General features: G+C 35.2%; 2 protein-coding genes across 4 annotated transcripts in view; both read left to right on the top strand.

The window, feature by feature from the left end:
* Positions 1–18,844, top strand: part of LOC122822583 (ephrin type-A receptor 6-like) — a 53,392-nt gene extending 34,548 nt beyond the window's left edge. For all 3 annotated transcript variants that reach the window (XM_044101391.1, XM_044101410.1, XM_044101401.1), the window contains 12 exons: positions 7,131–7,255; positions 7,430–7,592; positions 9,115–9,220; positions 10,267–10,334; positions 14,721–14,846; positions 15,512–15,697; positions 15,911–15,972; positions 16,086–16,295; positions 16,384–16,533; positions 16,636–16,829; positions 17,450–17,599; positions 18,065–18,844. In XM_044101391.1, the coding sequence (XP_043957326.1) occupies positions 7,131–7,255; positions 7,430–7,592; positions 9,115–9,220; positions 10,267–10,334; positions 14,721–14,846; positions 15,512–15,697; positions 15,911–15,972; positions 16,086–16,295; positions 16,384–16,533; positions 16,636–16,829; positions 17,450–17,599; positions 18,065–18,179 (1,655 nt within the window). In that variant the 3' untranslated portion in view covers positions 18,180–18,844. The remainder of the gene's footprint in view (positions 1–7,130; positions 7,256–7,429; positions 7,593–9,114; positions 9,221–10,266; positions 10,335–14,720; positions 14,847–15,511; positions 15,698–15,910; positions 15,973–16,085; positions 16,296–16,383; positions 16,534–16,635; positions 16,830–17,449; positions 17,600–18,064) is intronic.
* Positions 18,845–19,738: 894 nt separating this feature from the next.
* On the top strand, positions 19,739–26,836 carry arl6 (ADP-ribosylation factor-like 6). The gene is made up of 8 exons (XM_044101424.1): positions 19,739–19,932; positions 21,218–21,366; positions 21,601–21,662; positions 21,822–21,890; positions 21,964–22,058; positions 22,385–22,514; positions 22,736–22,791; positions 24,436–26,836. The coding sequence occupies exons 2-8, from the start codon at positions 21,247–21,249 to the stop codon at positions 24,459–24,461; spliced, it is 558 nt and encodes a 185-aa protein (XP_043957359.1). The 5' UTR covers positions 19,739–19,932; positions 21,218–21,246; the 3' UTR covers positions 24,462–26,836.
* Positions 26,837–27,046: the final 210 nt, after the last annotated feature.

Here is a 27,046-nt window from a genome sequence, read left to right on the forward strand (position 1 = left end):
GGTTTTAAATAGAAATCTGACCAACTGGAAAAATATTGTTTTGTTCTTTTTCACTGTGATGAATGAAGCCTCTGGACATTGTGTTTCCGTATAGGAAAAGCTAATTGTATGATTTTTTTCTAATAATTTATTGTCACGTTTTCCCAACTTTCATTTATCCAGGTGTGTAGGTTTTAATTTAATTGCTTGACTAAGCTGATGTAGAGTCCACTGGTGCTAACATAATACCAGATTGTGTGACTGTATCTCTACCTAATTGCCTTGCCTTCTAATGCATAGAGGACAATAATTTATGAAGCTGTTTTTAGAGTAGATATGCCTCGAAACATTCATCTTTCTGTAAAAGCAGATGTCGGCTGGATGTGTGTCACCACATTCCAGTCTCCCTGGCAAAAGCTGCTAGACTGATGGGAGGATGTCAGAATGCAAAGTAATCTCCACAGAGGAGAAGAGGCAGCCTGTGGGGATGTTCCTATTAGGATGTTTAGGCTGGATTAAGTTGTCAAACTGCTTTTCTTCAGCAGACATACTGTATGCATGCACAACGAGGCACATATGTAAACAAACAAGATTCATAAAAATGACATTTGCACACAATTACCCCCTACAAATATGCATATTGTTTTCCAAAGATTTTTTTCAGTGCCATCTTTGGATTTCTAGCATTTTCCTCCTCCTATCAAGATACACATTTTTTTTTTCTCCTGTGGCTTTAAATCTTGTTCTTTAAACCCAATTAACAAAAATTGAATATACTCACTACAATTGTTATTTTCATTGTTTAACTTTAGATCTCTAAAGCTAAAGCTCTTCATATCATATATTGTAGGTAATTCGTCATACAAAATACATAATTCAATATTTTGGATTTTGTAGACTGATCAGATTAAAGTCATCTCTGTTAAGCTACTAATTCTCAACAGACTTTACAAGCTGCTTGTGCATCTGTGGCTGCATAACTAGTTTTATAGTAAGCCAAGATTCTTCCCGGCCAATGATGGTCAGCTGTCATCCTGACGTTTCTCAAAGTAGTGGCGCAGAGCTGGGAGAGCTGGATGATCTCTCTATTTATGAAGACTGAGCTGCGGTCTGCCCAGAACACGCTGTGGGCTAGTTGTTGCTCAGCAGAGCATTTGTCACTGAAGATTCCTCCCACTTATTTCACTGCAGCGCTCTTTGAAGAAGCACAGAGAAGTGACTGCAAATTGGTGCAAGGGGTTTGCTGCACAGATCAGAAATGTGCAGCACCAACAGGAATTCACCAGTATAGCCTCCCTCTGTATGAAGCATATCAGAACAAATATGATCTAGTTAGTTGTGCATTTGTGTTATATATATATATATATATATATATATATATATATATATATATATATATATATATATATATATATATATATATATATATATATATATATATATATATATATATATATATATATAAGCAAAATATCCCAAGTTTCTGACACCTCAATCACTGTTCGATCAATAGAGCATTAATCTCAGAAGCAACCAAGACTTCCATGGTGTTGACTGGAACACTATTGGTTTCTGTTATGCCTTTGGAGAGGAATGGCCAGAAAAAAGCCATGCTTGTTTCAGGAATGTTTAAAGATTGTACAGAACCCAGCAGGCATTTCAAATGTAGTCTCCTGATCACATGAGACCAAAATAAATCTTTCTGAGCAAATGGAAATCATTAAGACTAACATTGGACTTTGCCGTGAGCACAGCATCCTCACAAAGAAGCACAGTGGTGGTAGCATCATGCTGTGGTATGTTTTTATTCAGCAGCAACAGGAAATTTGGTTGGAATTATTGGGAAGGTAGATGAAGCTAAAACCAGGCAATCCTATAAGTTAACATGTTACAGGCTGCAAAAAGACCTGAGAAAGCATTACAGTAATGATGCACCGCACAGAGACAGACGTACAATAGAGCAGTTTCATTTAGAGGATATCTATGTGCTGGGTCCATAGTGGAAGTGGCAAAGGTTGAACATTGATGTTCACAGACAGCATCTGTTCAGTTGCTGAGTGTAATCTATTTTGTAAAGAAGAGTAATTAAAAACTTTGAGTCTGAATGTGTAAAAATGATAACGAAATAACCCAAATAACTTGCCGCTGTAATTGCAGCAAAAGTTGGCTCCAAAGTCTTTACACTAAGGCATTTAAAACCTACAGTTCCCACACCTCACAGAGATGTAAAAAACAGGTTATTTTTCTTCCATATAGTGTATTATTGTTGTTTATCACCAAAGATTGCAACAAAATACATTGAGTAGTATAAATATTTTTTAAAGGCACTGTATTTTTTTTTTGCGTAAATAATTGAAAAACTTTTGAGAAAATGCGTTGTTACCAGGATGATTTTTTTAAAGTTTTATACTTTGTCAGTATAAACTGGCCTTGAAGGATTTATTTGATCTTTACATTAAACAGACGTTAGTAGAAAGGAAAGTTCACAATTTAGTGAGTATAATTCATTATTTTTAACACTCAGGCATTAAAATATTTATTTAATGACATTAAAACATCAGAATATACTTTATTAATGATCATGAGCAATAATGATTTTTGCACGGTTGAACTGTTTGATAAATTAAATAATGTCATGCCTGAGCAAGCATGACATTATTAAAATTTCTTAATGTTTTGTGTGAGTGTGTCCTTAGATTCAAATAACTTTTCTCTCTTTAGCTGCAATTGGACGTGTTGTTATTGAGGAGTTTTATTTATTCAAACAAAAAATCACCTGCTGATCTTATCATTTTGTGTGGGCTGCAAACTTTACATAATAGCAGGACAATTCACATATCAAGATGTTTCCATATCCACTGCAGAAAATAAGGAATGAAACATTTAGTGTGCAGTTAATCTTTTTTATCTGGAAGAACATACTGCACTCCAATCATAAGTGTGCAAAACTATGCAAGAGAACCCAACTGTTTTTGTTTATTAAACTAAAGCAAAGCCAAAATTGGGATGCAGTAAAAACCTGAGAATACCTTTGCTGCTTCCATCTCATTTAAAATGCTAAGCAGCAGCCAAGTTGTGCTAATGAAAGCAATTCATTTATCATTAGCAGCTCTAAAACCGTCAATTAAACTAGACATTTTGTCTGGAGTGAATAAATGTATTTTAGCGCAATGCCACGAAGGATGGGCATCAGCATTGATCTAAGAGAAGCATTGATTCTGTCTATCAATCTGTTAAACGTTATAAGGCCTGTTTCAAACATTTTTAAGTTTTCATCAGTGTCATTCACAAGTGGAAAGAAATTTAGGAAAGTTGTCAATCTTTACGTTACAGTGCCTTGTGAAAGTATTCACCCCTTGCCATTTTGTGTGTTAAAGTATAATGCATCTGCATTATAGCCTATACAGTATTCTAGGTTGAATTGAAAAATACTAACACATAAGTTTAAAAAAAAAAATAACTGTAAATTGTCATGTGCTTATGTATTCACCCCTTTATCAATGAAGTCTCTAAAAGGTTCTGGTGCAACCAATTATTTTAAGAAGTCACATGCTTAGTGAACTGAGATCCACCTGTGTGCAGTCTAAGTGTCATGCGATCTGTCAGTAAATACACACCTTTTCTGAAAGGCCCCAGATGTTGCAACTCCATCAATAACCATGAAGACCAAAGACATCTAAAAACAAGCCAGGGACATAGTTGTTCAGAAGCAATATAAGGTTTGGGTTTTAAAAATCATATCTAAATCTATGATGATCTGCAGATTATCATAGATTTAGATACCACAAATCCATTATCATCAAATGTTTGGTGGAAGGTGCTCATTGAGAATTATTCAAAGTAAAAAAAAAAAGTACCAAATTTAGGGGGGGGAAATGGATATGCACGTGAAAGTTTTTAGTTATTCTGTCATATTTGTTGTTTGCTTTACAATAGAAAAATAACGTGTTCAAAATTATCTCCATGTTCTCTAAAAGAACAAAAGCTTTACGTTTGTGACACTCAGTGAATGTTTGGTTTGAGCCACATATGTCAAAGGAGTAATGAAACATGTTTGTGGTTCAGGATTTGGGCTTGTTTAGCAGCAAAAGAATCAAGTTTTAGGACACTTTCCAAACGACTGACTCTATCCTAATGTTCGATAATGCAAACAGTGAAATGTTGTAAAGTAGACTCTCTCATGTGAGATTCATAATTTCATACAGAAAACAAGACATACTTTTCCTTTTCCTTTTGTTTAATAAACAAATCCAGTGTGCAATCTCACATGTTAAGTTAGGTTTGCATATTTTCAGTGCATGGTGAAAATCCGCTCAGTTTTATTATGATCTGGTGCATAAAACTTTAGAAATGATAAAGTGTGACTGTACATGCATAATGCATCTAATTTATTCTTAGCAAATTATCTTGACTTGTAAACTTTATTGCTCTGCTGCTCCCATTAGAGTGATCTATCCTTTTGTGGAAGAACTGGTCTTGTGAACGTTTTCCACTGTTTTGGTGTCCTGATTCAGTGAAGGATTCTCACTCTATGCTTTTCCCCCCGTTCCCTTCACTTGATTCTCCTCTGTTTTCACCCCCATGTTCTGGGAAAAAAAAAAAAATGCTGTCTTCTATTTTTATGCTCAGATGCTGGGGAGATGCAACCTCATGGGATTTTTTGCAGCTCTCCCTGTTCACTCATTCGCTCTCTCTCCTCTTGGCTTCCTTTCCTTCGTTTTCTTTATCCTTTTTAGCATCTGCTAAGGGTTAACCCATTTTCACGTTTTCAGATTTTCTATTACTTTAGGCTGAGGGTTCTGTAAATAAATGAAAGTTATATTCCTAGAGAATCTCATAGATGGAGGAACCTTGAAAGGCGATTGCTTTGTGCCAAACTAAAATAGGCTATTGCATAAGAATGCATGTTTTTTTTTTTTCAAATGTTAAATTTTTTTTAATCTCGATGCACAAATATATTTCTTTCTGTTGGTTTTCAGCCTAAATAATACACTGTGAAAAAAGTATGTTGAGAAAATCCTGCATAGTAATGTCCCTTACATGGTTTACGTATGTCTTTTGTGGCTTTAACAGCTACTGACAACTAATTTTCAATTCTTATTCAAAGTTTCTGAGCACTACTGAGTTGAAGATATTTTTCAACAGATCCCTCCAAATGACAAGAATTAATCTCATACTATTTCATGCAAGAAGTCCCTGAAGGCCTTAGAGCCCAAGCATTATGCGTCTCCATCACGAAAGCTGACAAACTGTCACCACGTAAAGAAAAGCCTCCTTTCTGCATGTGGATGTTCTGCCTCTGTGAGTTAAAGTTAACCCTTTGTATTCCCTGCTAAAGTTTTGTGGATTTCCTAGGCAATGCAGAAGTAAAAACATTCGGTGTTTCATTTTCAAGAATTTGAAATCTGAAAATATAAAATAAATATAGAGGACGGGACAATATATTTTCATTTAACTGAGAAACAGAATTTGGTCACAGAACGGCAAACTGAATTTGTTTGCTTTCGAACTTTGAGTCATGAAACAAATTGGTATTTTATTATTATTATTAGTATTATTATTTTACTTTTGTCAATAATAGCAGCAATACTGCATACTAATGTGATGCTGTTAGCGCAATGTAGCATTTTCACCTCACGGTTAGCTGAAATCAAATATTTTCATACACTCTCTGAAAAAAAATAACCTTTTTCTCTCAGTGTCTGACTTTATATAAAACTAAATTCTTCTTAATTCAAGTCTGTTAGGATTAAGAAAATTACTTATTTTTTTCCTGATACCGGAATGAGAGAGACTTCTTATTCAGTTTTATTCTTTACTTGCAACAAAACACCCCCACAGCATAATGCTGCCAATCCCCTTCTTTAGGATGCTTTCTTAAGGATGCACAAGCTTGTCTCCTAAAATGTAGGGAATCGCCTCAGAGTACATTTGTAAGCTTTAATCTGACTTGGGAGCCATTACTCTTGCGGAGAAATTGTTGTGGCATTTAGTAAATAGAAATAATTTTGGTCGTTTTAATTGGCTGAAAATGGCTCTAGCCTGTTATAATGTCAGACAGTGAGGGTGAAAAAAAAACAAAAAACGTTTATGTAACCTTTTATAGCTTATAAATAAAAATCTGTTTTCGACTGTATGAAACCAGACTTGTATCAAAAGTCAGAATTTTTGTGTGCTTATATGAAAAACTCATATTTTTGCAAGTGTCAGCATTCGAGTCCTGCTTTCGGCGAGCTCCACTTCTCCTCTGCTGCTTTTTTTAATGTGAGTGTTTGAGCTGCTGAACTGTGAAGTGTTCTGTCTGAGCCGAGAAAATCTTGGCTTCGCAACAAGATGGGAAAGTTGGATCTGCAACACAAGCACAACTGAATGAATGTAGCGACATGTCGCAGTCTTTAAGAGCCCTGTCCACTCTGAGTCTGCGGCCATCTGTCTGGACCAGGTTATCTGCTTCTCTGAGCGTGAGAACCCTTTAGGAAACATGTCTGGTCCTGAATTAGTATTCCAGAGATAATCCTTCAAACAGTGAGCTCAGCAACAGAGCTCTATTAGTTTGTTGAATTTTACCGCAGCAGCTCTGAGGATAATTGGTGGTAAATATTTGAACTTGTGATTGATGATTTTATCATGTTTGTAGAATCATTTTGCCCAAATTCAAAGGTGATGCAACCAGTTTCAGCAGCATGCTGTAAGTGTGGTGATATGGGAAAAAAAAATACTTTTCTGCTTTGAATCTGCACATTATACAAGAGTTTGGTGGTAAAAATAAGGGCTTGTTTGCATTTTTTACTTTCAGCTTTTCTTGAAATCTGGTAAATTGCTTTGAAGTTGTTACATCATTTTATAAAGATTTTCTTCTAAAAGTATTGAAGTGATGATCTACAGGACCCGGCATTTCCCAAAATCACTACTTTACCTTCTTGTTGTGCTATTTTACCTCTTAGAAGTTTTAAAAGGTTTTGTTTAGTGAGTGACGCTGTGTTTTGAACTCTTTTAGGTCATTAGTTTCTATAGTCTGTTGTTCTTCTTAAGAAGGACTCTTCTTGAGTCTGCTCCAAAGTTGTTAAGCCTAAGAAGCATTTCTTCACTTTTCTTGTCTTTCATGTATTATTTCAATTCTCTGAATTCCCTTCTTTTCTGCTTTGACTTAGGCCCTGCCTTCGTGGGAATAGTAAGAAAAGATTGGGCCACCCACAACAGCATCGCCCTCTCCTGGTCAGAAGTAGAACAGCCGCCTTCAGACATTGTGGACTATGAAGTCAAATACTATGAAAAGGTAAAATTATAAAATACCAGTGATACTTTATCACTTTTGTTTTCACCTTGTCTGATTTTAAAGATATTCAGACAAAAAAATGACGTGTCTTGGTCTCTGATAACAAGCAGGAGTACAACCCAGTTATATAATTCTTGTTTAGCATTTACTCGTTATCTGTTCACGCCCGTCCAGGAGCAGGAGCAACTGAGCTACTCGTCAACCCGGACCAAATCCACCAGAGTGGTAGTCACAGGCCTCAGACCCTCGACTGTTTACGTCTTTCATGTGCGGGCTCGTACTTCAGCCGGCTACACAGCTTACAGCCCCAACTTTGAGTTTGCAACTGCACCTGAGGGTATGAGGGTGAATGTTGGAGTTTGGGTTCATAAAGGCTTGGTCTGAGGTAGAAAGATGGCATGTTTTCAAGTCACAAGCTTTTCTAGCAATCCATTAGATTCTCAAATTATCATCATCAGCTGAATCCTTACACAAATTTGTGGTCTTTCTTTGCCGCAGATCAATAAAACTAATTACTGTTGTTCAGCTCAAAACTTCTTCAAATCTGCTTTTGATTTTGTTAGAAATATAATATGATATACTATAATAATAATATAATATAATATAATATAATATAATATAATATAATATAATATAATATAATATAATATAATATAATTTAATATAATATAATATAATATAATATGACTCTTCAGAAGTTTAAACAATAAACTCAAATAAATCATTTTGGAGATTTTCATATTTATTTTTATATTCTTTTTTTTACACCAATTGTCTGCAAAGCATATTTCTAGCAACCGCATCTGAACATTTTTCATTATGTTAATTGTAAGATTACCCTTTGGTGTAACCAAACCACCAAAGGGTAATCCAAAGGTCTGCCACCAAAGGGTGAGCTATTGCAGCCCCTACTCAGGGAAGTGATAAAATCAATGCAATGATACATACTGTACTGCTATCTATCACAGGCAGATCACCCTAAATCGACAGAAGCTACCTTGAGAATTTTTGTCAACAACTGCAGCTGAATTAAAGATCAGCTAGGATTCACAAGTATAGATACAAATAAAATTAAAAGCTCTAGAAAGGAGAAGACAGCCAAGTAAAGCTCAAAAGATGTGGGCTATTCACTGAAAGTTGAGTGGAAGGAAGAAAAGTCATACAAAACGGTTCATCAGTAATGCTGATAACCACAACCTTAAAAGCCATTCAGGAATGTTGGGAAGCTTTACAAGGAGTCACCTGAGCCTGGAATCAGCTTATCAGGAACTGATATGCAAAGATGATGCCTATTCGTGAGTTATAGATATTGTATTTCTTGTGTTGAGCCAGTCCAGAGAGAACATCAGAAGTATCTTACAGGGACTAAGGAGAAAGAGGGCTGCGCTGATGTTGAGTGGTCCAAAGTTTTCTTTTCAGATGAAAGGAAAGTTTGCATTGCATTTGGAAATCAAGGTCTCAGGGTTTGGAGCACAGAATCCATGTTGCTTAAAGTCCAGTGTGAAGTTTCCACAGATAGTGATGGTTCTAGTTGCCATAACATCTACTGGTGTTGGTTAACTGCTTTATTTTTTGTGAAATGACTCTTGTGTTTAAAATATCCAATTGTAATTTGTCTTATTTATTATTCAAATCTTCTAAGACTTTTTGAATATTGGGTTTTTACTATAAGCTATAAGATTATGAAATATCTCAGTATAGGTGTAAACAAATCAACACAATATTTAACTTTCACTTCCTGAAATAAGTGACAAAATTTTGAACTCTTTTCATGATATTTAAATTTTTTGGTGTTGTGCTTGAAAACGGCTTGACCATTTTTCCATCATCATCTCTTACTTTCCTCTCGCTTTCTGTAGATCCAGACATTGCTGATCAGGGTCAGGTTCTGGTTGTTGTCACAGCTTCTGTTGGCGGCTTCTCCCTTCTGGTCATCCTTACCCTCTTCCTCCTCATCACAGGACGGTGAGACTTCCTCGTTTTCTTTTTGCACTGACTGCTCACACATTTGCCGTTCTGCACAAACACCATTCCTCCTCCAACTCTACAAAGTAATGCTTCAGAAATCTGTTAATGGACTCTTTTTTTTTTTTTTTTTGCGACTGAGCAGACACTCTTATTTTCCAAATGGCTGAACCCATTTTCTGCCTAATTACCCAGCAGGTAACACACGTACCAGCAGTTTGCTCCATTCCATTAACCTCCACAGGTTTGCCCAGACTGTTGTCGTCTGTTCACCTCTCGTTAACAGGGATTTACCTTTAGTAGCTCATGTTACAAAAAAACCTATAAAAATTAACAAAAATTAAATAAATCACAGATGTAGTTCTAAGAATTATCTACTCAGTTTGCCTCTGGGCAGTGATGTAAACTGAAACCTTCTGAATTCAGAAAATTGTTGTCCTTCACAAATAGTGTGGCTATTTTTTAATATTCTAACCTTTGTTCCTGACTGTAGTCACTAAAATTTCCATTCCAATTTTACTTGAAATTCATTGTATTTGGGTGGCAAAGCGTTTATGGTAACATTTCTGTTTCAGTGCATATCACTATCCAGATACGAATGAAAGCTGTTTTGTTGTACTTTGTACTCTGGGAGAGATTCAGTACCAGTTTTTATGAGTAGGTGTCAGAAAATGTATAGCATGAAAATGACCTTTGCAATCCATTATATTTGAGCTTGTTTGCATTTGATTTAAGCATAGTGACTCAATAAAAGTATGGTAAAACTATTTAAATATATGGTTACAGCAAGAAAAAAAAAGTCCTGCTGCATTTTAAATCATGACATTTTCAAAGAGCAAGTTTCCACATTTGCTTAATTTTTTTTTTTTATCAATGTATACCTAATAAGGAATGTGCTTTAAGTTCTGATTCTAGGCAGAATGCTAGCTGTAATTATGTGGTTCTGAAAAATCCAAAGTTCTCATTAGCAAAAGCATCTCTTGAAAGTTATTCTTACTCAGATTTAGGCAAAATTACACTTTTGTTCATTTGGTTCTTCTGTGCAGGTGTCAGGGGTACATTAAAGCCAGGATGAAGTCAGAGGATAAAAGAACTCGTTTCCACAGTGGACATGGTACTGTACATAAAGTTGTGTTTTTATTCTCCCTCTCTTTTCCTTGCACAAGTGTGTTTTTTATTCTTAGTTTGCCTCACACTGGTTAGGAAAACCAGTGTGAGGCATCTGTTACATCTGTAACCAGTGTAACAGATGCACCAGCTCCCAGAACCTTTCATTTCCACATAAATTTGTGCAAGAAACTATAGTTTGTAAAAGATGCATTCTTTATCTAGAGCACACATTTTCAATTTAAAAGCACGTGCTTTTATTTGCTTTCTCAAGTATTTTACTCAACTCTCTCAAATGTCTGTCCTCTCATTAAAAAACAGTGTTTTCTTGCAAATTTGTCCTGTCTTTCTGGACTCATACTGAGTTGCTCATGCATAAATATTCTTTCTTACTGCTTTACTCCTGTTCTTCACATTTCCTCAGATTTAACCTAGGCAGGGCTTGGTACAATCAATGTCATGTGGCTGGATAAACACCCCAAAGAAGCCAGTGGTGTCTCAGGTCTAACATTTTGGTCCCACAGACTCGATTTCCACTGTCAAAGACCCCAGACTGTTACTCTGCCTGGTTGTCCCAACTAACAGAATGACTGCATGAAGGTTGCATCACTTATTTCTTTAGGATGTTCTTGTAACACAACAGCTCACAACAGCAAACTGATTGAATTTGGGTGATTTGTCCTGACGACTGTGAACACTTACTCGTGAGGAAAATATTTATGATTTAAATATTTTTATATTTACATTTTAAAAAATGCTATATGGACTATATTTTCAATTAAAGAATACTGAATGGTGTTGTTTTAGATTTTCATCTAAATGGAGGAATGGAGGTTTGTCTGTCCCACCTGTAAAGACAATTTGTACAAGTTCACGTTGAAATTCTGCAGCAAATGATGGGTTCGTTGAAGTTGTTAAAAAGGTTCATATTTAAATGAATATTTGCATGTAAATATTATCAGTTTATACAATCAAAGTTATTTAATTATGTAGCATAAACAGTCCTAAGAAGGCAGTGATGTCTTAGTCACCACCACAAACACGCAATATTTGTGCTTTTCCATATGAGGAGATGGATTTGAGGGAGATAGTTACAATATCTGAGTGCGGAAATGGAAATGGTGCTGTTAGATTTAACATGTAATGAAAGCTTATACCCTTTAATACATGTTGTCTTCATTTAGCTTTGTTTTCTGCTTGTAGAAATATAAGTAAACCAGAAATATATATTTTAAGTCACTCTGAAGCCACAATCCCTTCTTTCAGGGACCATTTGTTGGAAGAAGGTAAAACATTGAAAAGACATACAACGTTTGTTTGGAGCTGAGTGACATTTCATTTGAAACGATTTTTGAGATAGCATTGACAGCTAAGGAGAAAAGGATACAGACAGTCTCAAAAGGCTTGTAGGAATTACTGCTTACAAGAATAACTAAACTGAATTTATCCAGAATCCTTGAGAAAATGCCTAAATTTCTCAAACATCATTCACGTAAATTCAAGTGATAATCAGAATAATATCTCAAAAAATTTCCAATAACAATATTGATGGAAGCAGGGGTTGATTAGCTCTAACAAGGCTGGCAAAATAAGTTTATATGAGTCTTGGCATACAAATAGAAAGACATGTTGCTTTATAATTTGAGACAGTTAAGCGACTGAAGAAGAAAGAGAATTGATCAGCGGCTGTCTTTGTTCACCTTAAAGAATCAGAGAAAAGTCTGAGGAAAAAAGACATCTGCTTTCTGAAAGTGAAGGAACACATTAGCAAAATGCGCAAATGACCAGAGGATACATCAGATGAACAGCATTTAGTAGTGTAGAAAGACTGAACAAATCCAACTCGCTTTCAGATTGTCACAAAGTGGAGTTTAAAATATTATATAATGACATGTAAATTACATCAGTTGCAGTGTGTGCCTTGTATAGTTAATTTAGAAACATATCCAAGAAAACTGTTAGGAGATACATCCGCTTTGCAGAGCTTTTGTCTTTTTTCTACCTTTCAAACATCATAGTAAGCTCCTTTTATTGGATTTTTACAGAATATGCTCTTTCCTTTGAGAATTGCTGCACTGGCCATATTATTGGGCTAAAATTTCAGATAACTGTGAGTTATTGATTTCCCTGAAGGAACAATGTATCTTTCTTTGGGAACTAAGTGATCCTCTGTGTTATACTGAAACCATTTGTGCCGTGGATTTTCAATTTGATTCCGTCTGGGGGGGCTAGTCAGGCTCTTGAGAAAACTGTTCTGTCTTGTTTGGGGCGGATGGCGAGATATTTGATTGATCTGAAACATACAAGGAGGGCAGTGAAGATTCACACCACAACGCAGAGAATTAACCAAAATATTCACAGATCTGCTGTGCTGTTGCATTAGCCTACCACAGTTTCTGTTTGAGCCGACAATTATTGTCTGTGTTCAGTTTTTCTTCTCCTATTAAATAAAAAAATAAACAGTTTTTATTCTTCTTGGTTGACGATGATTCCAAAGATTAAAGTTATTTAAATTTATTCACTAATTTGTTAATTGCATAGTGTCTACAGACACTATGCACATTTATGTATTGCACATTTATGATTTAGCCTCCAGTAGATTATGTAGGCTGATTTAGACTCAGTTTGGTACATAAAACATACATTGTTGAAGGCAAACATTTTATTTGTTGTATGGTTATGCTTTTTTTTTTTTTTTTTTTGCAGTTGGCACTTTAAATTTCTCAAAGAATAAAACACAAATTATAAAACATGGCATATAATTTATTAGATACTTTTATATCATTTTATTTAAGCTTTTGCTTACAAGTCTGAGTTAAACAGTAATACCAAAATTGATTTATTTTGTTTCATAATTGCTGTTTTTGCAAGTAGATACCTTTTTAATTTGATAGAAACATGATTAACATATTTAAAGATAAAGTCTTTGTCAACAAAGAAAAATGTTTTGATTGCTTTTTATTTATATTGTGAAGTTCAGCCAAGAAATTAAATATCATAATATAAATTCTTGTGATAAATTAGATCTATGCTAACCTACTGTGATGTGCTGCGACCTGTCCAGGGTTTAGTCCAATGCCCAATAACTGCTGGATAGATGCAATGATAGACAGTGGATGGATGGATAGCTCTATGTTAAACTACATTTAGCTCAGAAAGTGGAATGATATTGTTTCCCTGTTTGCTGAAATCCCTGAAAGGATTTAATGTTATTTTGATAACTGTAATCCTGGTATTTCCTTGCTTGTTCTTTCTTGTTTTTTTTTTACTGGAGGCTCAGTCAGGCAGGTAGTGCCAGCAAGCTCAACAAACTAGTAAAGAACAGCTTCTTCTACTTCTTCTTCTTCTTCCACAGACACCCCAGAGACAGAGGTGCAATTCAGACTCCAGACTTGAGTCTGTCTCAAACAAAGCTTTCAACTTTCTGCAATGTGAGCCGACAAAGCTATAAAGTACATTTTGTCCCAACCTCTCCTGCTAGAGGTGTCCCATGGTCTCTTTCCAGTTAGCGTTTGTGCCAGTCATCATCTGCCCTCCTCTGCAGCAACATCCCAAGGCTCGCACAAACAGCAGGTTGCTGGAGTCTGGCTGCCTATAGTATTGAGGTTATAACTTTGGGGATTTTTCTCACCTTCATACTTCATATTTATTCCACAGTTTTTTTCCCCATTTCTTGACAGAAATACAGCAAAGTTAAAAGATACTAGAAACAAGTACTCCACCAGTTATTGGCTTACAAATTTCTTTGGGACTGTGTTCGAAAGAAGATGTCTAGGATGAAAAAGCCTTGTTTCTTAAGAAAAATTAGCCCACGTATAATAAGCAGTTGTGAGCTGCTATAAGCCAATCTTTGAGAAGTTTTCTACATCAGAATTTGAAAGTTGTTGGAAGACTTTAAGGTTCAAGATTTGGCACGTACTGCTCAGTGTGATTAATAAATATATATATATATTAAAACTAACCCAAGGCTCAAAACAGGGAGACGGAGTCAAATTAAAAGATATGTATCTATGAGATTTTAAAAAGTAATTGAAGTGTACAAATTTGTGATAGCTACTGTATATATTTTAATGTGCAGACAGACCAAAGCAAATGACAAACTCTAGTAGAAAGTGGACAGTAAAGAAGCTCATGATGTATAAATATGAAAAGTACATTTACTGAAACAGAATCAGAAAACAGTTACTTCTCAGCTTGTGATTTAAACACACATTTACAGATTGATTAAATAATGAAATATGATGTGCAGCTCATGTAAGTGTTATTACAGAATGTCTCTATATATCGTGTATATATCGCATAGTTTTGTACTTACCAACATTTTCATGAAAAACATCCAAGGAAAGTTTGAAAGAAATATCTAATATCATGTTGTGCTGTTCATGTATTACAGTCCCATTTTCTGGAATAAAGACGTACGTGGATCCAGACACATATGAAGACCCGACACAGGCTGTGGAAGAATTCGCAAAGGAGATAGACCCCTCATACATATGCATTGACAGAGTGATTGGTGCTGGTGAGATTATTACTAATCCTTATGAGCAGATTGCTATAATTTGTGAATTTCTACACAGTGCCTGGAAGTTTGAGAGCATTTTCAAAGTGTGGTGTCACCTTAAATAAGGTGCTGTTTTCTATAAATATTACACAAGTCTGCCTCAGCTCCCTCAGTTATTATTATTGGGCACTTGAGAAAGAGACATGATCTCATTTTATGTCAAGGAAGATAGTAAAAATTAATGATTAATACTATAAACTTGTCATTGAAGGTTTTTATGGAGTCTAATTGCAGCTGTTTTTAAGGAAATTTATGGTTTTGTGGCTTAGACATGAAAAGTTAAAACTGCAGACTGTAATCAACACTTTTCACTAAACTGAACGGATGGTCCCTGTACTAAATATGGCAGCAATCAAACGTTGCTGCCATTTGATGATTTCCTGTCACACAGTCTCCATCTAGTGGACAAGAAGCACAATTACCAATATTCAGGATAAAGGCGAAAAGACAAAGTAATGTTACATTTTATCAAATATTATTTTATCACCCTAATATGTAAAGTTGTGTCTGCTAAACCTCAATATGAAGAGTTCATATGTTAATACCAGAAAGAAAATAACTATAATACATTACTAAAGAGTCTGATACAGTACATAGGAGTTAGTCTTGATTTGTCTTAACAGGTGAGTTTGGAGAGGTGTGTAGTGGGCGCCTGCGTATTCCTGGAAGAAAGGACGTTGCTGTGGCAATAAAGACCCTTAAAGGTGGTTATTTGGAAGAGCAGAGAAGGGAGTTTCTGCGCGAGGCCTCCATCATAGGACAGTTCAACAACTCTAACATCATCAGGCTGGAGGGAGTTGTCACTAAGAGTGAGCTGAATTAATTTTTTTTTGTGAAAAACCATTGTATTTAACAATGCTTTTATTGTCTTCTGATATTTTATATATGTTACTAGCAGTCTACTAATGTTTATTTGTAATCACCTTTCAATAGAGGCTTGCTTTTAAAATCCAATCCCCTTGTGTTTCCTGCATGCATCTTTCAAAATTGTTTTACTCAAGTATTTTTCTCCATTCTCTCAGGTAGACCAGTGATGATAGTAGTAGAATACATGGAAAATGGAGCACTTGACGCTTTCCTGCGGGTATTGAGTGTTTTTTATTATTCAGATATTTATTTGTACATCATCATAGTGTAGAGAAAAAACCCTCACTTATTTATCTTGTTTTCTCTGTTGTCTGCATCTCCAAACTCCAGACCCGTGAGGGCCAGTTCACTGTGCTCCAGCTGATTGGTATGCTGCGAGGCATCGTAGTTGGCATGACATACCTTTCAGACATGGGTTACGTTCACAGGGACCTGGCTGCTCGCAACATCTTGGTGGATGAAAACTTGGTGTGCAAAGTGTCAGATTTTGGCATGTCTAGGATCCTTGAAGATGACTCTGAATCTGCTTACACAGCTACAGTGAGTGTAGGAATGGCAGCTCAAAAATCATTTTATGGTTAAACAAACTCTGAGCGTCAACGGATGATTCTGTGTTACTTTGAATCAGGGAGGAAAAATACCAATTCGCTGGACAGCACCAGAGGCTATTGCTTATGGAAAGTTTTCTTCAGCTAGTGACGTATGGAGCTATGCCATTGTTATGTGGGAAGTGATGTCATATGGTGAAAGGCCCTACTGGGAAATGTCCAATCAAGATGTAAGTTTCTATTCACATACAATCAATCAATACAATTTTTTTATTTTTTAAGAATAAAAAAAATCTAATCCAGTAGTTGTTTTTTGTTGACATTTCTCTTAGGTTATTTTATCAATTGAAGAAGGGTATCGTCTGCCAGCACCAATTGGCTGTCCTGTGACCCTACACCAGTTGATGCTGCACTGCTGGCAAAAGGAGTCCAGCCAACGCCCAAGCTTTAACGATGTGGTTTCTTTCCTTGACAAACTCATAATTAATCCCAATAGTATGCTGACTCTGGTCAATGACGCTCTAAGGTAAATGTCAGGTTATTATAAATGTCTGTGCCTGCGTTCAAACCACAAACAAAGACAGAATACTACGACCATACTAAGAAAAAAGATAATTATGAGAAGAAAGTCATAAAATTTTGAGAATAAAGTTATAATATTATGAGAATAAGGTTGTATTATGAGAATAAAGGTCATGATATTACAAGAATAAAGTCACATGTGAATAAAGTGGAGATAATATGAGAATAAGGTCATAATATTTTTAGAATGAAGTCATAATAAAGTCATAATATCGTGACTTTATTCTCATAATACTATGACTTTATTCTTGTAATATTCTTTTTTTATTTTCTTAGCGTAGCCCTAATAGCAAAAATGACAATTATACTTTTACAAAAAGTAGGGTTTTTTTTCAGTTTGTTTTTATTTTTTATTAACAATAATTGGAATATATTTTCAGAAGTGAAAAAAATTAAAAATACAGTACATCCCATACCTCATAGTGAAAGAAGAGTAGCATTTCTAACGTGTATTTTGTTTTTAAATCACTTTGCGCTATTAACTAACCAGATAAAATCAACCATGCAGTTTTTTGTTATGCCAACTTGACGTTGTATCAGCTAATATGCTGTTTGTCTTCTCAGTTTTTCAGACTCTCCTGAGGAGATGCCAGACTACCCTCTTTTCATCTCTATCGGCGACTGGCTAGACTCCATCAAAATGAGCCAGTATAAGAGCAACTTCCTTGCAGCAGGATACACTACACTGGATTCTATTGCAACTATGAGTATAGAGTAAGTGGAGCTAAATTATAAAGAGTGATGCTACACACAAATAGAATAAAAAAATTGCAATGAACTCAAAGAAAAATGGGAACACGGTCAAAGCATTGCATCAAGAACTGTGAGGATTGTGCAGAGTGCTGTATATGAGGAGGCATGTATTTGATACAAAAGGTTAAAGTAGGATGTGAGTGGTTTTTGACATGCCAGACAAATGTATGGAGGTCTGGTTTGAGTTCACATTAAAAGTAGCTAAATATACAACTTCATCACATTTTCAGGATCTTTAATATTTTTGTATAAAATTTAATTTTGATGTTTTATTACACCACTCCTGATATACTAAATATATACATTTTAGACCTACCTTTATTCAACTTTCCTTGATTTCAGCTCTTAAAGTTCAAGCTTCTGCCAAGCAAATGTTTTGTCTTATGCTCTTATTTAAAACTGGACAATTCTCCTTCTCCTCATCAGGGACATCAAACGCATTGGAGTCTGTTTGATTGGCCACCAGAGGAGAATCATAAGCAGCATACAGTCTCTACGACTGCAACTTCATCACATTCATCAGAGTGGATTTCAAGTTTGAGACCATTTCACAAAACCAGACTGTGTTTTTACACATCCAGCTGCCGATCCTTGACATCATCATCCAACCAATTGCACAAACACTGGATTGTTAGGTGTTGCAAGTACCACATGCTGCTCATGAGGGAGGGGTCTTGGTACTAGACCCATGGCTGCCCAGATAAGTTGCACTCATAATCCCAACTATCATCTCTTCGGACAGCTTCCACAACAATCAACCTCTGTCAGCATTGGGCAAACCGGGTCTTTTTATTATCTCAGCAAGTACTAGCATTCACTTGAATTTAGGACTTCATGTCTCTAGTGTCTATTCAAGTGTTCACCAATACCTCTTATCTTTCCAAGTGACAATCCAATGGTTTCTATTGACTTTGAAAGGTGTCAAGTCAGTTACCTCATGACCAGGGAAGATGAGGAGAGGATAAATACCGTCTGGTGATGTATGCGAAATAATGTGGTTCTAAGATTTCCAACTGGTTTTAAACAAAAAAAAAAAAAAATCCACAATGAGTTTTGAACTGAAGACCACTGAATGTCAAACGATTTTTTTTTTTTTTTAGAAATATGTTCTCTCCTCATGATAATGCAGTATGTCTTGTACAAAAAACGTCTTGTGAAAGTTGTATGTTTTATTCTGTAAGTTTCTTCCTTAATAAACAACTATATTTTAGTGCTGCTTTTTGCTCAAACTCTAAAAACCATCTTTGTGCCACACTGGCTTTGTGGTTAATGCACAACAATAAACGGGAAACTTTAAACACCTGTAGACGACCATCTTCATGTGAACGGTGTCCAAGGCATGAAGTCTTATCAGGTATGTAAGCAGACACTTGAAGGTCATTTGGTGATAAGTGCATGGTCATAGTGCTTTTTTGTTTACTGATCAATCACATGGTGCAATTTGTTTTTGACTAGATGTTAAATCATTTAACATTTTAAATATTTATATATTTAAACAAACAGGTGGGTAAAAGATGAAAATCAGAAAAGGTTGTATAAATTCTGCCCAATATCACTTTCTTCTCAATTTGTTTTTAATCTTGATTTACATGGACATTTTAAACTCGTTTCTGTATTCCTTGCAAACAGGTTTGGTTAGTAATGTTAGCAATTTTACTATAATAAAGTATATTTTAACAACAATTAAATTACATTGCAGAACCCCTGCCCTAACCCTACCACCACCCCACAAGCACCTCGAGGCTAGTAGTCATAACATTTAAATTAACTTTTCATTTTTATTTTGTGAAATTTAGTCCTAGCTGACAACAGAAGCGGAACATTGTATATTTTCCAAGTTTTAGGTATGTGCTTTGCAGGCTTTTTTAAAAATAACAAACGGGCAATAAATAACAACACTCAATTTGCTCCTTTATTGTCATTACGAGTAAAGGTTTTAAATTGTGGGTTTGCCAAACATTACTACACCTCTATCCATATATATGATTACGCCGCTATCAATGTAATCACAGCAGAGTAGACCAATCGTTGCCGAGCAACACAATGACCAATCACGGTAGACCCCTGTGCGGTTGACGTAGAAAACCAGTACGTGCCTTCCGTTGCCCCGTTGATCCAACCTAGTGGCAAGACAGTGGTGTCCCAGCAACGTAGTGTAAATATCGAGTTATATTTTTATTCTAGGTAGTATGAGAGAGCATCAGAGAAATGAATGAAACATCAGTTAGTTAAATACAAAGACTGGGACTGCACTAGCTGATCCAATATTAGCAACATAGCACGGGTAATTACAGGTAAGTTACAGCTCTACTTAATAATCTGCGACAGGATAATACTGGCTAACGTTAGCGATATCGTAGCTCGGCTATCAGCGGTGTTGGTATTCGCTACAATTGCATAACTACATTTGGATTATTTAGAGTGGAAAAATATTGTGATTTCTTTTGTAGAAAATCCACGGAAAGCGCTGTCTATGTCGTATTGAACTGACTGAAGTAGTTAACTTTCAAACAGCTAACGGTTAGCAGTGGCTTGCTAGCGACTATCGGGACAGAGATTAAATAGCTGTAGCTTGTAGTAAAGGCGACCAATTCTGGTTAGAACCGCCAAACACTTATGGGTGTAGATAATGCTCTTATATTCTTTTTTATTACTGATATCATCATAATTACATATAGATTTAAATACAATTGTGTGTTAAATGTTAGTGTGATGTTCATATAAAATAAAGCCGCTGCTACTTAAAAGAAACGAATTTCATACACATTCATTATTAATCAAAGCATTATTTTTGCTCTGCATGCTATTTTTTTTAAAGTGGCTTAGCACCATGAACATATTTCCTGAATGGCTCGGCTAATATGAGGGAAATGGACACTATTGAACGTAACCGTACCAGATATTTCTCGTTTTTTAGTTAATTTCTCAGCATGAAAGGAGTTTCTATTCCTCATTGATCTTTGCTCTGTTTTTGGATACACTGGGCTTTTCTAAAAGTAAAGGAGGCTATAGTTTTCCTTAAAACAATTTAGCTAGCAACCAGATCAGTGTGATGCATCTTTATATGTACTTGTTAATTTTAATCAGAGCTGGTTGCAGGTGTCATTGATTGCAATATCAAAATTAGACAACTTCCATTGTTAAAGTGTGACTGGATGAATGTAGCCGTTGAGTAGCCGTAATGAATGGAAAGGCCCTATATTAATTCAGTTTTTGTGCATTTTGGTAATTGAATAGGACTCTCATAAAGTAGTGTATATAATATGCTATAATATTTCAGTTGCCAAGGATCCACTTTCTTCAAAGCATTAATATAGTTAGCCTGTTGGATGGACGTTACCCACCTGCATCTTATTTAAATCTCAGTGTTTGAGATACTAGAGGTCAAAAGAGGGGAAGGCGCATAATGATAGCTGAAAACAAAAAAGAGAAAAGAAAAAGTTTATTAAAACTCATATCATCATTGTAGCTGGGAAAGTGTGATCAATTTGTGTCTATTACAGATTTCTTTTCTGTTTCTTACCTCTTCTTATTTGTAATTTTAATCTACTAACTTTTTTTTTTTTTTTTTCATTGAAGGGTCACAGCCGATGGTTGCTTGCTAGCCAATGGGACTATTTGACAAGTTGGTCGGATGGCTGGGCTTAAAGAAGGAGGTGAATGTGCTCTGCCTGGGCCTGGACAACAGTGGCAAAACCACCATCATCAACAAACTCAAGCCTTCCAATGTAATTTAATGATCCAGTGAAATTTGTGCACTTGTTGTATTTAATACAGCTCTCACTGACATATGCTGTGCATGTTCTTTTTGTGTTGTAAATGTACTGTCATGTAGTTATGTTGATCTGCTGTTGCGCAACATTATTTACAATGCAATTAAGTAAAAAACATGACAATGAAACTGAACATTGCCTGTGTGAGCTTGTCTTTGAGCCATTCCTGAAAGTCTCTTTTTCTTTTAGGCCCAGGTGCAAGACATTGTTCCAACAATTGGCTTCAGTATAGAGAAGTTCAAGACAACCAGGTAGATACTTAATGCCATATAGTAAAAATTAAATGTGTTATTGTTTTACCACCTTGTTTTTATTTGAACATTTCATCTAATAAGTGATAGAATATTTGCTCCTTGCGATAACTTTTAGGTTTCCAATTTTATTGGTTTTATTTTTTTTCTATTCTGCAGTCTTTCATTTACCGTCTTTGACATGTCCGGTCAAGGCAGATACAGGAATCTTTGGGAACATTACTACAAGTGAGTGCACACATACAATCTTCTGCCTTTTTGGTGATATACATGCATTTTATTCCCATTACTCTCTTCTCAGGGAAGGGCAAGCTATAATATTTGTCATTGATAGTGCAGACAAGCTAAGAATGGTTGTAGCCAAAGAAGAATTGGAAACATTATTAAATCATCCCGGTAAGCTCTTTCTTATTTGTCTGCACAGTTTTTTTTATGCTGTTCTGTGTCTAAACCATACAAATATGAATACAGATTTTTGGTTTATATTTTAGAAAAAGGCACAAACATCAATGCTCTAAACCCATTTTATGTTTCTTTGTATGTATGTGTGTGTGGATGGAAAACAAAGTATTCCACGAGTGAGAAACATAGTGAACCACTTTGCAGAACACATATTAAGTGATGTTGTGTCAAATATTAAACACTAGTGTCAAAATATTGTTCCTTATTATTCAGCATCACAATTGTGGGTTGTTTACGCTTTCCTCCCCGTTTTGTTGCAGATATTAAACACAGGAGGATCCCCATCCTTTTCTTTGCTAACAAGATGGATGTCAGAGATGCTCTGTCTTCTGTCAAGGTCTCACAGCTGCTCTCTTTGGAGAACATCAAAGACAAGCCCTGGCACATCTGGTATGAACAGATTAAAACTCTTTGAAGCACTTGTCTCTTAAACTGTACACTACTACTAATAATCTAACATAACTATTAAACCACATGAGTGTAGTCATAGATATTTCTAACATTTTTGGGGATTTCTTAAAAGTGTTTTTTGTTTTTTTTCTGCATCGCTGGTAGAAATGCCTGGGTGGCTGCAGGTTTTTGCTTTTCAGAACAAATTTGTTGTTTTCCAGTGCCACTGATGCTATCAGAGGAGAAGGTTTACAAGAAGGAGTTGACTGGCTGCAAGGTAAGATATCAATTGTGCATAATTGAAGACTAAAATACCTAATGTGCATAATTGAAGACTAAAATGTTGTATGATTATTTTTATTTTTACCCTAGATTAATATGAAGTTTACTTCGCTATCTACTTTATTCTTACATGATGACTTTTTAGCCAGGATATCATTCAAAATCTAATAAAGTAACAACAACACACATTTGGTCATATTCAACATGTTTTTTTTTGTTTGTTTTCTTTATTAGACTTTGTTGAAGTTTTAAAATATCAGATCTGATTTTACCCAGTGGCCACAACATATTTCCCAGCAATAAAGTGTCTTGTACATTCTTCTTGCTCCAACTTTAATTCCTCAAAATTTGAAAGTTTGACCAACAAGACAACTGAATGGCTTTGTTCACTTCCTCCGTCGTCATTACCAAACTACAGTCACAACTCTTCCTTCTGTTTTCTTGATTGGTAAGGTTAAAAGGTTAAAACTCAATCGGAGAAATCCAGGTCAGTGGGAGAAATCCCAGTGGATCACTGAAGGCAGATGATAATCAAGTAGAATTGCATAGAAAGGCAATGGTCAGACTAATTAGGCTCCATAGCTGAGGAAAAATGTCTCACAGCTGGTTTTCATGCACAGCACGGAGTTAGAAAGTTTGGGAAGTGCTTTTATTTATTTGGTTATTTAATATACCAGACTGCCAATTTATTCGAAGCAGCTGTTCTAATATCAAATTAACCCACCACTGCTGTTATTGACTATTTTCTAATGTAACTGCAGGTGTTCAGATTAGTTTCCTATCCACAGTAATACTCCAGTCTTACTTTTATCCAACCTAGTTAGAGTTCTGTTAAGAAATGGTTGTAACATCAGGTTAAGTAGGTGGAGTGGCTGTGGGCTGAGGAAGAGATAAACCAATGAGAGATTTAGTTCTAACCTCAATAGCAGGGAGCAGTCATGTGAATGAGGATTATTACACCATTTTTGTCTTATCATTTATTGAAGTCTCTTTGTTTCTGCCATTTTCTCATTGCTATCTTGACCTATAGTTATCTGAAATTTCAAGATGTCTTTGTCTCTTAAAAAGACAGAGTTATTTTTTTCCAAAGCATGTTCATAACAAATATGTTTCATTGTCCAAGAATGTCCATGTCTTTTTTTCTGTTATGTTTAATGCCCTCATTCAAATCCTTCCATAGATCAAATTATACAGTGAGTACTGGTTGCTTTTTAATACTAATTTTGTTGAATTGTATTTGTTTAGGATTTATTACTGGTTCCCTTTCCTATGTTGTTGTATCCTAAGTACATGAGTTTACATGAAGCCACCTGTGCAATGTATTTAAGCTAGAAACCTACTTGTATCAGACAATTTGATCGTAGTCTTATTGGCTCTTGCTAATAGGAAATCCGTGAAGGGATTGTGGTGCCTGAAGACTATCATTGCTGAAATGAATATTACTTAAACGCATAGATATTATTTTTTGCAGTATGTTCAGCATTAGATTTAAATTAAACCCACCATGTAAACTCTTCATCCCGACCCATTTTTGTCCAGTTTTCTTTTGGTAATCCTGAGAATTCAAAGAAACAGGTGTCTGTTATTAAGATACATATGTGTTATATTTTGCTGAATAACCATTTTCCTCCTTCTCTAGATCAAATCAAAACAATGAAAACATGAGCGCATGAGGAGCAACCACCAGAATAACCATCAGGATTCACAGATATTTTTTAAAATAATTGTTTTGCTGTTTTTGAGGCACCACTTGAAGCAGATGCTGTTTCTGATGACATATAAGTGTTAAAACAAAAAATGCAAATGTCCAAAAAGCAAGGGGACCAGAGTTTCGCTTGGTTAGAGAAGTGCACAAAACGCAGCAGGTGGACTTGGTAAATGCTTCCTATAAAAGTTTTAAGATTCGTTAAGATGCATTGTTGTTTGGGTAAATTTTACTTCATTGTAAAAATCATTGGGAATCAGAAGAAAAACGAGGCAAAATGCTCTCAGATTCCTGCCTTTTTCAAAACTACATTGGCTGTTTTGTGTTTACACTAACAACAGGCATTTTGTCCTCACTTCACATAATTTAGAATGGAGCTCTGCTCAATTTGAGGCAAAGTTTCTCTAGGACAATAAACAAAAAATAAAAAAAAAATGAAAAAGAAATTAAGAAAACTGCAAATATAAGTCAAAATGAGTCTCTGCAAAGCTGTATTCCAACCTCCGTTCTTTTGGGCTTGATTCCATTTCTAATGAACAAAGATGTAAGCATTCAAAAAGGCTGCTTTCAGTTCACTCTCAATACTTCAATGAATCAAAGGCAGACCAGAAAGCATAAAATTACAGTCTATACAAAAGATATATTTTTTTGTTGTTGTTCTTGTTTGTTTAAGGCTTTGATCTTTTTATATAGACTGACCTAGAGCTTGCCATAAAAGCAGCTTGTTTCGTCCATATTAGCCTATGCTACTTCAGCCCTGGTTTCTAAAAATGTTTTCTGTGTTTTTAAGCCTTTTTTGGTTACAATTAATCAGTTTGATAGATAGATAGATAGATAGATAGATAGATAGATAGATAGATAGATAGATAGATAGATAGATAGATAGATAGATAGATAGATAGATAGATAGATAGATAGATAGATAGATAGATAGATAGATAGATAGATAGATAGATAGATAGATAGATAGATAGATAGATAGATAGAACATAACTAAGCTCACAGATTTAAAAGTGGCAGCTACAAAGGCTTCAGGTTGCATTTATTTCTAAGAAATAATCTGACTTTAATGCACTAAATTCAAATCAACACATTTCTTTATTTTAATCCTTTATCTATGCTCTGTCAAAGGCTTGTGAATTGTGGCTAAATAATGTTTAGCAGCAAAAGCCAAACAGAAACAACTTTTTCTATCATCATTTTCAATGTTGTGCTCCTGCAACAACTCAGAAACTAACTGTTCCAAAAGCAAGACTTTATTGAACTAATTACAGCTTGTGTTATGTCAAAGAGGTTTTCTTTAATGTGGATTGCGTGTAACTAAAATGGTGCAGATGGAGGTAGCTGTTTAAGTAACAATCAGGTATTTGTAAAACATAATGGTAGATGTGAAGTAGCTCGTACTTGTATAGCATATAAAGTTCAGAGAACCCCAAAGCTCTTCACACATCCTCACACACATAGAACATACTCTGAACTATTAAAACCTTATCAATTTGTTTAGATAGTTAGGGATCATATGCTAAAAAAAAAGTCTGTGATAGTTGTCAGGAAAGCATAGCAAAATATGTTTTAATTTATGTTACTTATTTAAAATGTTCTGTCTGACACTCTGATGCTGTGTTTGTTGTGAAAAGCTGGCGCACGTTAGTCTCATACATCAGATGCCAATGCTTTTTCTTCAGCGCTTCATCTGTGAAACAACCAAATCAAGAAAACTCCTGCTTACTATAAGTGAAAACCATGTGGATTTGGAATATTTCTGTGATTGTAAAATATCTTGACTTGCTGTAAGGAGTTTAGTCAGCATCTTGTAGAGATCTCAGGTCATATCTGAAGGTCATCTGTCCTTGATTAATAATGTTTTATATTTTAAACCGATATCATTTTTAGATTATTTGCTGAAACTGCATTTTTGAAAAAGCCTGTTTCTATTTTATTCTGTGTTTTAATTTTCAAATAATAAATTTTGTGGAAATCCAACATTTCTTCATGTTCAGGTGTTATGTTCATATTTCAGATGTTATCCCAAATCTTGTGTCTCTTTCCATCTCTCTTCCTTTTATTCAGGCTTTTTTATTTTTTTTTGGAGATCTTCTGGAGCTGCCAGCAACAGCTGCTCATTAAACCTCCAGTCCTATGACTCCGAACAAATTATTTGGTTGAATGTAATCAGTGAAGTTACAGATGTTGAAAGGTTTTCTATGAACACAATATAATTGTTATTTTATTTTATTTGTTTTTTTTACAATAGTTGTGCTCAGAAATGCACTAGGTATGTACATTATATCTAATGGGATTCTTATTATAAACAAATCACATGAATGCCAAAACACTAAGATTCAGTGTTTGATTTAAAAGTGCCTCCAGGTTGTGCACCAACCATCTGTCCAACATGCAGTTAGAAGATTTACCAGCTGTCTGCCGGATCTTTTATTTTTTGGCATACATATTTCCCAGAATCATTCAGCTCTCAAACGTTATCGCATTTAATTTTATTTTGATCCAAAAGCTGGTTTGTACGTAACGCATGTAATGTTAGTAA

The sequence above is a fragment of the Gambusia affinis genome, linkage group LG02 (genome assembly GCF_019740435.1).
Source record: "Gambusia affinis linkage group LG02, SWU_Gaff_1.0, whole genome shotgun sequence".
Taxonomy (NCBI): Eukaryota; Metazoa; Chordata; class Actinopteri; order Cyprinodontiformes; family Poeciliidae; genus Gambusia; species Gambusia affinis.

Excerpts from the sequence above, each read along its gene's own strand:
- arl6 (XM_044101424.1), top strand. The coding sequence starts at position 21,247 with ATGGGACTATTTGACAAGTTGGTCGGATGGCTGGGCTTAAAGAAGGAG. Across the intron at positions 21,891-21,963 it reads CTTTGGGAACATTACTACAA|GGAAGGGCAAGCTATAATAT; the intron begins GTGAGTGCACAC and ends CTCTCTTCTCAG. Across the intron at positions 22,515-22,735 it reads GACAAGCCCTGGCACATCTG|TGCCACTGATGCTATCAGAG; the intron begins GTATGAACAGAT and ends GTTGTTTTCCAG.